Source organism: Eleginops maclovinus, chromosome 19, assembly GCF_036324505.1.
Source record: "Eleginops maclovinus isolate JMC-PN-2008 ecotype Puerto Natales chromosome 19, JC_Emac_rtc_rv5, whole genome shotgun sequence".
Taxonomy (NCBI): domain Eukaryota; kingdom Metazoa; phylum Chordata; class Actinopteri; order Perciformes; family Eleginopidae; genus Eleginops; species Eleginops maclovinus.
The window spans coordinates 2535788-2548321 of record NC_086367.1 but is presented as its reverse complement, the minus strand read 5'-3'; the positions used below and the strand labels follow the sequence as shown (position 1 = coordinate 2548321).

Here is a 12534-nt window from a genome sequence, read left to right as displayed (position 1 = left end):
TCCATATTAAACAAACAAAATGATAATTAGCGAGCTTTTGACGTGATGGTGGGGTTTCATTTTCGAATTTTGGACATCATTCCCCCGTGTTTACAGTATTTATGCTAGGCTAAGCTAAATCCATGACTCATGACTTGTGTATTTAAAGCTGCCCCAATATTTATTTTTTTGTAACCGAAAGCTATGTTTACATTTAGTGTTAACCAAAAGCCAATCCCACATTTAAAAAAATAGTTATCTAATATATAGATGGATATTTAGCCAATTTTGAACCAGCTCTGTAGATAGATAGAATCGGAGGAGGTCCTCTGCATTCAACCCATCCTAGTACTAGGTACAGTGGGCAGCTATTGTGCAGCGCCCGGGGAGCAATGGGGAGGGGGGATTGGAGGTGTCCGGTGCCTTGCGCCTTGCTCAAGGGCACCACAGCAGGGCCTAGGAGGTGAACTGGGACCTCTCCAAGTAGCAGTCCACTTTTCATATTTCAAGTCTGTTCGGGGACTTGAACCGCGACCCTACGATTCCCAGTCCAAGCCCCTACTGACTGAGCCACTGCTGGGTCATCGCAGTGCTGGCTCCTATTGGACCCGAGTGACCGAGATCACTCTGAAAACATCATTTTACATCACCAACAAAAAAAGAATAAAAAATGAAGTGAAATGATAATAAATACCATTAAGCCTACTATACCAAGTGTTTGAAGGAAGTATTTGGAGGCAGGGTAAGGCAATTATAATCTGGGGATTAGTTTTCATAAATCCGATGAATACTCCGGAGAAAAGTTTTGGCAGTTTTGCAGTGAGTGTCCAGAGATTTCGATGTTGACTGAAGTGACTTAAGATTTGAAAAATGTGATCTTTATGAAAAAGGAGACCTTTAACCTTAACTGGTTTTTACATCTTCCTTTAGACAAATTGCTCAAACCAGACAGACACAACGAGGTTCTGCTTCAGCACTGTCTGTCTACAGCTACACCTCTTAAGCTTCACTGCAAACTGAAACATGTCCGTCCGTCTGTAAACATGCTTCACTAACCGGATCCTTCCCGTGTGGTGACAGAGACCAGACACCGCTTCAGCCTGGATGTATTGACTGCAGCACAGGAAGGCACACATCACCATTCTTCAGTGTGAGCCTCGGTCAGCGGCCCTTTATGCACAAATGAAAGCAGAATAATACTAAAGCAGAGCTCTGCTCAACAGAACGACTTGTTTCGACACAATGTTCTGAGGAGTTCTTGTGACACGGAACACAATCATGTTCTGTCTTATATAAATGGTAAATGGACTGTATTTATACAGTAAAGCACTTTTCAGATCTTTACTAGCCCATGTCAGCATTCACCAATTCAGACACATTCATACAGACCCAGAGGCTGCCATGCCACCAGAGAGACTGACATTAACACACACTCACACACTGTTGACTAACAGCACTTTGGGGTTCAGTATCTGGCTTAAGAACACATCGACCTTCTGATTGGTGGACCATCTATCTCTAACACAAACTGAAATGTTTGTCCGTCATGTGAGTCCTTTTTATTTTTTAATGACCAATAAAAACAGACAGCTGATACTTTATGCTGGTGTTCCTACATTTTATTGGGAATTGAAAAGCATAAACCTCAAAAGAATGTCAATAAACAAAAATCCCAATGAAAAACAAAAAGAATATTACTCAACATATTTATTTCCATACCGCTCCACCGACACCCCCACATACGGATGCTGTATACAGGGGCCCGGATAAGCAAAGCACGAAATTATTATTATAATTATTGTGTTTTTTAAATAGGTAACAAACCTAAGTCTGTACATTTGTACTTTACATACAGTATATGTTAACATGTGGATTTATAGTCTTTCAGTTATGTTTATACATTTTGTAATAATGATCTAATGTCTTATTCCATCCATCATATAAAAAGCATTCCAGAAAAAAAAGGACTTGCTCACTTATATAATTATTTTGCAGAGTATCCTATGTTTGTTATATTTTATTTTAGTAGTAAGTTCCTCTATTACAGTGTATGCTAAATTATTCTGTATATTTTATATATAGATACTGTTGATATGCATGTCTGTATAAATATGTATTATATTATATTTTTAACTCGTGCCATGCACATGTTAACATGTTGCTGTAACAAAAACAATTTTAACATTTTGAATCATTTAAGTAGATTTAATCTAGAATAAATCATTTGTTGAGGCAGTCAGTCTGTTCAATGTGACATTTGATTACATATACCCTCACATGTTGAAGGAGTTTTAGTCATGCTTCCTGCACACTTACGTGTCTCTCCAGTGACGACACACAAGCATTATAGACTTCAGATGCATTCATCCTCTCACTACAATCTGAATATTGTTGGTCCTTCACAGCTCATCACAGATAATGACAGCCTCCAGTTTATCGCAGTTCAGGCTGCTTTCAGGGGATACATCCAGCACTGAGGAGTCCAGCTCTTTACATCACATGCTGTTGCTTTAAGAAACCAACGAAGGGATAAAGCAGCTATGATGTTAAAGTCCAACTGGGCAGTTTTCCTCATATCTAGTTTGTTAAGACTCAGCAGTGAACCAGAGGACATCCCAATGTTAAATCTAGAAACATGCAGACAGCATGTGTACAGATAAATTATTGTATTTAACTATTGCTTTCAATATCATCTGTGAAGCACTTTGTAACTGGTATTGAAAGGTGATTTATAAATTAAGGCCTATTAACTGAGCCTCAATTAATAATATAATATCAAAGAGATCCAAAGTCGGAATTATACATTTAAAAGTCATAATTATGAAGTGATTTAATTATGAAATAGAAAGTCAGTTTTATGATACAACAGTCGAATTTATGAGGTGAAAAGTCATATTTATGCAAAAAAGTTAAATAAAGATATAGATTGTATGTATGTAAAATAATATGTATGAGATAAAATGTCATTTAACTCGTGGTTTATAACGTGTTATGTCAATGTTGTGACTTTCCTAGGGGATATCTGTTGTTTTAACTGGCCGGAATGGGCTTCCATACCGTATACTTACCTGAAAATAACTTTTCCTTAAATATGGACGCCACTGAAAAATGTATTTTTTTTGTTTTGTTAGGCTGCTGCACAAAAGGTATAGCATACACACAATTTAAGTCAACCGAAAAAATTCTCTAATCCAAGTAAATAGGAAAATTATGTAAAGATCCATTACATCTATCAATCAGTGTGTGTGTGTGTGTGTGTGTGTGTGTGTGTGTGTGTGTGTGTGTGTGTCTGAGAGTCTGAGAGAGAGAGAGAGAGAGAGAAAGAGAGAGAGAGAGAGAGAGAGAGAGAGAGAGAGAGAGAGAGAGAGAGAGAGAGAGAGAGAGAGAGAGAGGCAGAGGCAGAGGGGGCGGGCTCTGGATCGGTTTCTCCACCTCGGAAATTCCACCAGGTGCTGCAGCTTTTCCTGCCCGGATGCTCACTCTCCCCTCGGGCTGTCCACTCGGAGCCGCACCGCTCCCTCCGACTCTCCGCGGTAAACAGCAGCGATGCCCACCCGGTGAGCGACCCCCATCCCGTGAGTCCCCGCTGTGCAGGCAGTCTCTCGGCCGGACAGTAGTCCCCCCCCCTCCTGCCCGCAGCAGCTCCTCCTCAAGCCGGGGAGCCTCGGTGGTCCTGGCCGGGATCCCTGCAGCTCTCCCCGCTTCACAATGGCTGGACACGAGTGGGAGGACTGGTTCGAGCGGGAGGAATTAATCGGACAGATCAGCGACCTCCGAGTGCAGAACCTGCAAGGTAGGAGCATCCCGAGACTGTCGAGATATTATGGTATATAATATATTACTGTGGGATAGTCAAACCTATAGTTGTAACAAGGTCTGTGCAGCAGCCACCATGCACTGAACGCTGCGTTACTCTCGGGATAGAGCCGTGCCTAACTTCGGAGTGTTTGGGGCTTTTCCAGAATACACAGTCCCAAACTCTCCTTACCCAGCTCCCCGTATTGCTCAGAGCTGCCTCTCAGTGTGAGCCAATATCTAACTGTTGTGTCCCACAGTAAACACTGCCTTCTGTGCTGTGTGGTATTTCATTCGTAAGTGCGCAGTGTGTGAAGGGGAGCAGGTAGATGTGTGGTCTCAGCTGCTGGGTTTGATAGTAGCCCAAAGTTCATCTGGAACAGCTTTACTTCAGGACACACCAGTTACAGATCTGCAGTGAATAGTGGTTTCATTGTTGACTTAGAGAAAATAAACCTTAATTTCTCTTTTTTATTAGATTAGATTTTTATTGGACAAAGGCTTTTTGTTTGGACAGAGAGAGACTGCATATGAGATTCTGTCCACCAGCTTGCCCTCTGTTAGCAATCCAAGAATTCAGAAAGATTGTGATTGCACGCATCAGTGTTTTTCTGTGTAAGAGGCATTGTTTTGCATTGTTTTTAGACTTTATTTAAGACAATCTAATCAATTAATTGATACAATTTTGCAGCTTTAGTGTGTTTTATGTTGTTGTGCCTGTGAATACAGCTGTCGAATAAACACTGAGGAAAGTTTCCCGTGTAAAAAGTGCTTACCGTATATACAGGAGGGCTAAAGTCATTTTGTTTTGCTTTTTCTTAAAGCTAGCAACTTACAAGAGACAGTTTAATATGAATGATCAAAATCTAAATACTAGTCCCTACCAGTGTTCATGTACTCAAGTATTGTACTAAAGTAAAACACTGAGGTACTTGTACTTTACTTGAGTATTTTCACAGTATGCTACTTTGTACTTTTGCTCCACTACATTTTGTAGGCAAACATTATACTACTTTTTACTCCACTGTATGTATTTCACTGATTTAGTTATTAATTACTTTGCAGATTTAGGTTAATACAAAATATAATTGAAATTTTTATAGGTAAAGCCAAACAGTAGTGTATAAAGTCCACAAATACAACACTGAAGTGATGAACACATAAATGCACAAATAATTTAAATAACATAATCTAAAATATCTGGTGCTTAAATGTGCATTCTGCATAACGAGTACTTTTGTTGCTTTTTTACATTTACTTAAGAATTTTTAATTTTTCGTAGGGCAGCCTTTGCCTTTTGAACCCAGAACTTTTACTTGAACAGAGTATTTTCACACTGTAATATTGCTACTTTTACCTAAGTAAATAGTCAGAGTACTTCTTCCCCCTCTGGTCCTTTGGTTTCGTCCATTATTTAGTGTCTTCCTGTCCTTGGTTAGGATCTGTCTCTGCTTTTTCTCTGACAGTAAAGATATATTCCCCCAATTCATAATCTCTTCGTAGGCCCAGATTACATTGTAATCTACTTTGATTTTTAGTTTCTTCCCTCCAACATTTCAAACCCTTTCTCATTGTGATATCAGAGCAGTGTTCCTGTGTGTGGGAGCCGCTTGTTTCAGAAGCATCACCAGAACGTGATGTTTACTGTAGATGAGGTCTTCGAAACACTTTAAGATATGAACCTCCAGCCGCTGGGATGATGTCACATGTTCTTGAGCTGGTAATTCACACAAATAAAAGCCAAAAAACACAATAGTATGAACCCAGAAAAAGCAAGTTACATCACCATAATGAGAGAGAAATTGGTTTCCTTACTCTGTGATTTGTGAGCCTTGACGTGTAGTTCTATACTTAGCTCACCTCATTTTCAACCTGCTTTTCTATTGTGTTTTACTGGGAGTTAAATGCTATATTCTGTATTTAGAAATGATTGTAAATGCAGCGAAAGAGTACAGGGACAGCAGTGTGATTTAAGCTCTTCTGTTTGGCGTCCACATTCAGACGACATTTAAGTAATGAGCAACAAGTCGGAGGTGACTTGCTCTGCTGTTTGAACTGCAGGGTACAGTACAGGCTGCCCGTGTGCCAGGCTTTACAGAGATTAGAGGAGCACACTAACAACAGTTGCTCTCTAAAGTGGAAGAAATTGATTTAATGAGGGAGATGAGAATGAGAGCTTTGTTCAGCTCTAACCTGAATCCTCCCAAAGTTACAGACAGGGAGAACTAAAATATCCCGTACATTGAAACGCCTCTTCCTATCATATGTTATGGCAAACATAAGTAAGAACAATGAGTAAGAATAGTGTAACAGCATGCAGAGATGGAGTATTTGGCCTGCTAGTAGGTGAGAATGATAAGACCAGCCTAGATAAGACGCATTTTATGGAACAACCCACAAGCTGGCTAACCATGAGCAAACAGCTGCCTACATCCAGAAGCAGAGCAACATTATCATTTGGAGTTTTTATCCAGCTGATGAACGTAAAGTATCATATTCTCTCAGTTTTAGCTCTGGTTTGGTCCCCACCAATCCCTGAGAAAAAATAAAGAACTGACTTGGGCCTTTTTGTTCTTTTAGGGTATGGTCACATATTTACAAAACTAACATTGGCCTACCATTCACTTCCATTATATGCAAACTAAGAAGAAAAATGTTTGTTTCAGTGAGATAGTAGATTTGCATCTTCGAATTTGCTTGGAGTTCAATTGGGTTAAATTTCAGACGAACATAACATCTCCAGGACATTTTCACTCACCTACCCTGGAAAGAAAAGGTCATGCTGAAAAGCAGCCATCATGGCCAGAAGTCAAGTCGCAGTACAAAGTAATAGTTCTGATTGGACTTTCGGGATTTATCAGAGATTCCTAGTCAGATTCCTTGTCAGAATTAGTCTAAATCAATAATAATGTTTATAGTTTTGTCTGACTGTATGGTTTGTCTAGAACTCCTAGTGATACTAACCCTGGACTTATTGGTCGTAATGTTGCCGTGAACCCAGAGTACCCTCAATGCATTGTCAGAACCAATACAAATACAAAGTAAATAATAAACCAAAATGATCCTAGTACTTTTCCACGAAGTGCAGTCTTGTGTTGATTCAGCACTAATTGGGTATCCTAGAGAGGTGCAGGAATAAAACCTGGAAATTAGTTAGCATGTTCCATGTGTTTTTAATATTCCTGAAATAAAGTCTGTGGCCGGCCCATGGCATTGTTTGTCTCTTTACAACCAGCGGACTTGCATCCACCACATCTCTGCACGGTATGTGATTGGATCGAGGCAGTATGAGTGTGTCCAGGCCGTGAGAATGTGATGAAGGTCACAGATTCTCACTGCACGTTGCCTCTCTGAAGTGAGCTTTCCCTGTGAACCTGGACCTTCAGCCTCTTAAAACCGCAGTGTTCCTCATATTCCCTGCAACACTTGTGCATCAGCCTGAGCTGCCTGGTGAGTGGCTGTGAATCTCTGCATGAAAGCTGGAAGAGCCGCCCGTGCTTTAAAACAACGGCCTGCAGTCTGTTGCATAACTCATGATGAGACGAGCAGAGGGGGAGAGCAGATCCCTGCATCAGATTTTGAGCTTAGCGTTCATACCGTCACACACCCCCCCACTCCGAGCGCTCTGTCTGTCTCGATTTTGTTGGGAGAGGATGAGAACCATGGTGCGGGAACATGAGAGGGAACACAGGTGCTTTGATAACAGCATGGCTCGTGGTGTTCTGTCCTGTGCTTGACCCTTGGATCAGAAACCTTCAGTAAACACCCTTAAGAACATTTCACCTGTTCACCATCTCTGCTCGCTGTCCCCTCATGTTTGCAGCCTTGGTGAGAACCAGATACTCCACAACTAACTGTTATTTTTTTATAATAACCCATTAAAAAAGGGAATTATTTGTAATATTGGTTAACTTCAACTGTCTTCCGAAATACCTCTTCTTATCTGGCTTTCATGTTTTCTCATGGCTGGACACCAAACCTCTACAAGAGAATTAAATGTTTCGTATGTTCCTGAATATTTTATTTATAAAAAGAGAGGAAAACAAGAAGGAACATGTGTAAAGGCATCAAGGTACAGAGGTATCAACATGTCAGAGTTTCATTGGGCAATACTTTCCGTCATGTCAGGGTGTGGAGTGTTGAATTGACGATGTATTTGTGTAGGCTGACCCAGAAGTAAGTATCACAAGGCCTCACACGACAAAAATCCAATGTGATTTTTCTTTTGGATTTTGGTAATTTAAAGAGAATTAGCTCTGTAGCAAACACACGTTAATGATACTGACATATTTTATTATAACACCACTATCTGATTTTTGAAGCATAAACGCAATCACCAGAAATAACGTTAGCTTCTAAACTAACTACATCATGGTTGCATGGCTGCACACCACCACCGCTAAGCTAAAGGTTAGCAACCACCGATTTTATTGGCACGTAGCAAATCTCTGCAGCTTGTGTTAACCACAGATTTTATTTTAGGCAGCTTACCTTAAAAACCTTGACTTAGAAAACAGTGGTAAAAATGCAGACTTATTTCTGGGATTTAGGACTCATTCCTGCACCACTCTAGTGTAGTGTCTGTAGGCTCTTTGGATATAGGCGTTAGATATAAATGACATGTAATGTGATGTAAAAGACTCCTCCTAGACGATGTGCTGGACAGGGAGCTGCTGAGCGTCAGGGACAGTTCAGACAATGCAAACAGAGAGTTTTCTCCCATCTGCTCAGTGTGGCGTTCCTGAACCCGTGCCCAGTCCCCCTACCTCCATCACAGCCTCAGCCTCCACACTGCTGAGCTCCCTGGAGGTCAGAGGGGGTGAAAACAAAGGCCCCTTATCTCCAGTTCATCCCTTCATTGTTTTTGAATTTCCTCCTACCAAGGCTTTTATACACTGTTTCATGTGTCCACTTGATCCACAGTAAATAAGCTTTCTCTGCTCCAACCCCCGGGCTGATATTCCTTGAGTAAGAGCAGAATTTGTGATGAGGCGGCACATGTTACACACGACAGAAGACCGCAGTGCTACAAATGATGTAGCATTTTGTTTTCAAACACAGTGCAGTGTGAAGATGCGGGTTCACGTACTGCAGCTGTGTAATGATAAATGAAGCTCCTGACTGGACATCAAGGTCTCCTTGATATCTACAGCACTTTGACTGGAACATTTGGACACATTTAAATCTCTTTGGTCATAATGTCCTGTGAAAATAATTCCCCCTTAGCACAATTTGGAGTGAATTAAATGCTGAAAAGATGAGTCAGCACCAGCACTGTCATTGATGCCAAAAGCATTCTCTCTGCAAAACAGAATTAAAACAATGCTTGAATTCAAGTCGGCACAGACAAGTCTTTGTTTTATTTGTTGTTCTATTGACCTGAATTTTTGAATTGAAATAGCCAACAGTATAAATAACCTTCTACTAATAAAACCTACATCTACATATCTTAATATTGTGTTTGTTAATTCCGGGACATTGAAATCTTCCCGGACACTATGAGAAGCACCTATTTTATAAAAACAAAAGCTGCTGGACTCATAGCTTTAGTCTTAACTAAATTGAATCTAATCTTGGAGGTTTTTACAAAATATACTGCTAGAACCAGTTTATATGTGATAAATACAATTTATATCAGCACAGTAAGTCACTGAGATGTATTCTCTGTCTGTCTCTGTCAACCTGATCCAGTCAGAGTTCAAGAAAAGTATCGAAATGTTCGTAGGACCTCCCAGAAGTTCCTCACATCGAAGTTTCAGACATTTAACCTGCCTGACAGTAACTCAGAACGCAGTTCTTTGGGAATCCCTGGTTATAATCATCAAGATGACAAGTACATTACTTTTTTATGTGTCTAGGCCTGTTACCTTTCCAATAGTGATCCCTGATGGAGCAACAGACTCAACTCAACACCGGCTGAATTCCCTTTAAGTGCGAGTTGAAGACGTCCTGGTGGAGAATTGGTCTTTAACCCTAATCACCAGTTAAAGAAAAATATGCTAAGAAAAGCTGACAGGTGTTATTATAGGATCATTTGCTACAAAGCGGCACAAACAGACAGAAGAATTCAAAGGATTTCATGCAAATACTGCAGCAGTCTGTGCAGGCTTTAGTTCCAGACTTTACATATACTTCTTATTTGCCTAGACAAAGTAGCTGCAGCTCCTCTGTTGGTGTTTTGGTAGAGAGACACAGAAGTCTGTCTCCCGCTCCCTTTGAGACTAATTACATGGCCTCCACAGGTTGAGGTCAAAACAATAGCAGAGCTCCATGGACTGCTGTAATAACAGGGTGGAGTTGGGAAACCCTCAGCAGCAGGTCAAATACGGTTTTGATTCATTGTCCTTTCATGATGACACGTTTCTGTTCGTTGCCAGGCCTGAAAGCTTCAGTAGAGTCCTGCATCATTGTCAGGATCTATCTGTTTCAGTAACCATTCATACTTTATCCATTCATCAGTTGGTCACCCACCGTTCACTACAATCCACTGACTCACAGTTACTTCCCCACAGATGGAGTTTTAATCTCAGCTAAATTGGAACTGTAAGGCTAAGATAATCACCAGAGTTACAAATCATAATAAGGGAGGAGGGGCTCTATGGATGGCAATGCGGTTCAGCCTGTTGGTTCACCATTGGTCCCCATCACTCTGCTGATCATTGAATCATTAGAACTATCCTTATCTATCCTTAAATGATGAACCATCCAGAACTCTCAGGTCTTCTGGGACGGCTCTGCTTTCTGTCCCCAGATTCAGAACTAAACATGGATGAAACCTTGCCATATGTCCAAACAATTACTTTTATACATAAATATGTCTTCCCTCTATGAAGAGATTCTGAAAGTCTCAGGAACAAAGACCCGCTCTCTTTTGGTCGTGATCCATCTCTATAAAAACATGTCTGAAAATGAGATGATCAGATTGTGGCCACTTTGTGATGTCACAATGTTTTTTTGGGTTGTGCAACCATTAGCCAATTACCAACCAAGGTAACCCCCGCCCACCTTATCACCTGAATCTCCTCCTAGAGCACCATTGTGTTTTATTAACCAATCATCTCTCAGAGGGGCGTGGCCAGCTGCAGCTCATTAGCATTTCAAGCTTCAGACACAGAATCAGCACTTTAGGAACAGGGCTGAAACAGAGCAGTTTATGGGATGCTACAATGATCTGTTTGGTGTTTCAGCCAATCAGAGACAGGTTCTGTATATATCTGAGAGCTGGAATATATTGTTAAAAACAGTATAATAGGGGACCTTTGGGCTGTAGCTGCTGAGAGGGCTTATAAAGTGTGTGTGTCCTCAGTCGCATACTTTCCATTTATTGTGCATAATGCAAATTGTGGTCAAATTACATTCAGTACATGACGCTATGTCCTAACGAAACCAAAAATAAAAAGTTAGCAATCGTTATGTGAAAAGGTTGACATAAATGATGGCTCCCTACTCTCTGTAACAAACCAAACAAATTATTAACTGGTGAAGGTGATTTTAATTACCCAGTGACGTACACACACACCTGCACACAGCACACACACGCCCACAATAACCAATAGGTGACAACCCAAACAAATTCCTTGCAATGATACCTGTGGAGCTACTGGCATTCCCATCAGACTCTACTGTAATTTGTCTATAATGCTTACTAGCAATATTAGCATGCTAACATTCTGGTAAACAGTATGGTAATGTTAGCATTGTCGTTGGCAAGCTAATTCTGTATCACACATTTATCCCTTCAACATCTAACTTGCATAGCACTAGCTGTCAATCATTAGCGTTTCCAGCTGACTTGATGATGTGTTTCAGGCCACTTTATGATTTTGAAACACAGGGTTGAATAGCTTTTTTGAATAAAAACCAATAGCTCCAATTATAGCAAAACCACATTCAACAATCTAAAACCTTTATTGTTTTCCCAAGGCTTTAAACTTTTGACAATTTATTCAGATTTTTTACAGCAGTATGAAGTGGAAGTAGGAGTAAGGTATAATCTCTATCTCAGTGAGCTCGGTGTAGGTGTGTGGAAGTGTGGGCTGACCATGGGCTGACAGGCCACATGATGAATCAGCAGATTATGAATAAGCACCTGGTTTCTGTGGAGGAGGCGATGAGAGATCACACAGCAATAATGCCTTGGAGGAACTGTGCTACAGAGACTCTGTTGAAGTTTTCCTTATCAGAATCAGTATTTTCTTGACTTGAAAACATGATCTCACCTCATGGTGTGCCTCCTTCCTGCAGTGTTTGGATTGATTTTAATGAGCTCCCTGACACATTCCTGAGAAGAGTCTTTCTGAATAAGTTGAAAGACAAAATGTACAAATAAAACAGAGGCTGATTCAGTCTTCTACAGGTGCACTGGCTCTGAAATAATGAAAAGCAGGGAGCAGAGATGTAAATCTAACACTGAAGCTCTTTCCTGCTTTTATGTGAGCTACATACACAAGAAAACCTCAAATGTTGACTTTAATATTATTGCTTTCAACGAACCTAATACAGTTATTTGTCATTTGTTGACATGATAGATTCAATTAAAGTCAACGTTTCAGTTTTTTCAGTGCAGTGTCTGTATTTGAGTTATGTCATAATTCATCGAGCACACCTGAATTATCTTTCAACATCACTGAGAGCTGAGCAAAGCTGGAGTAGATCCAAAACAAAGACCACTTAATCCAGTTTATGTAAGGTGTTAGTTTACACACCAGAAGGGAACAAACACACACCTAACCTTAAAGCTATTACCGGGGAACAATGGAG

General features: G+C 40.5%; 1 protein-coding gene across 1 annotated transcript in view; it reads left to right on the top strand.

Annotated features, from left to right (window-relative positions):
• The first annotated feature begins 3476 nt into the window (after positions 1 to 3476).
• The window catches only part of clmna (calmin a), a 47351-nt gene continuing 38293 nt past the window's right edge, over positions 3477 to 12534 (top strand). The window contains 1 exon segment of the mRNA XM_063909295.1: positions 3477 to 3772. Within this exon segment, the coding sequence (XP_063765365.1) occupies positions 3688 to 3772 (85 nt within the window). The 5' untranslated portion in view covers positions 3477 to 3687.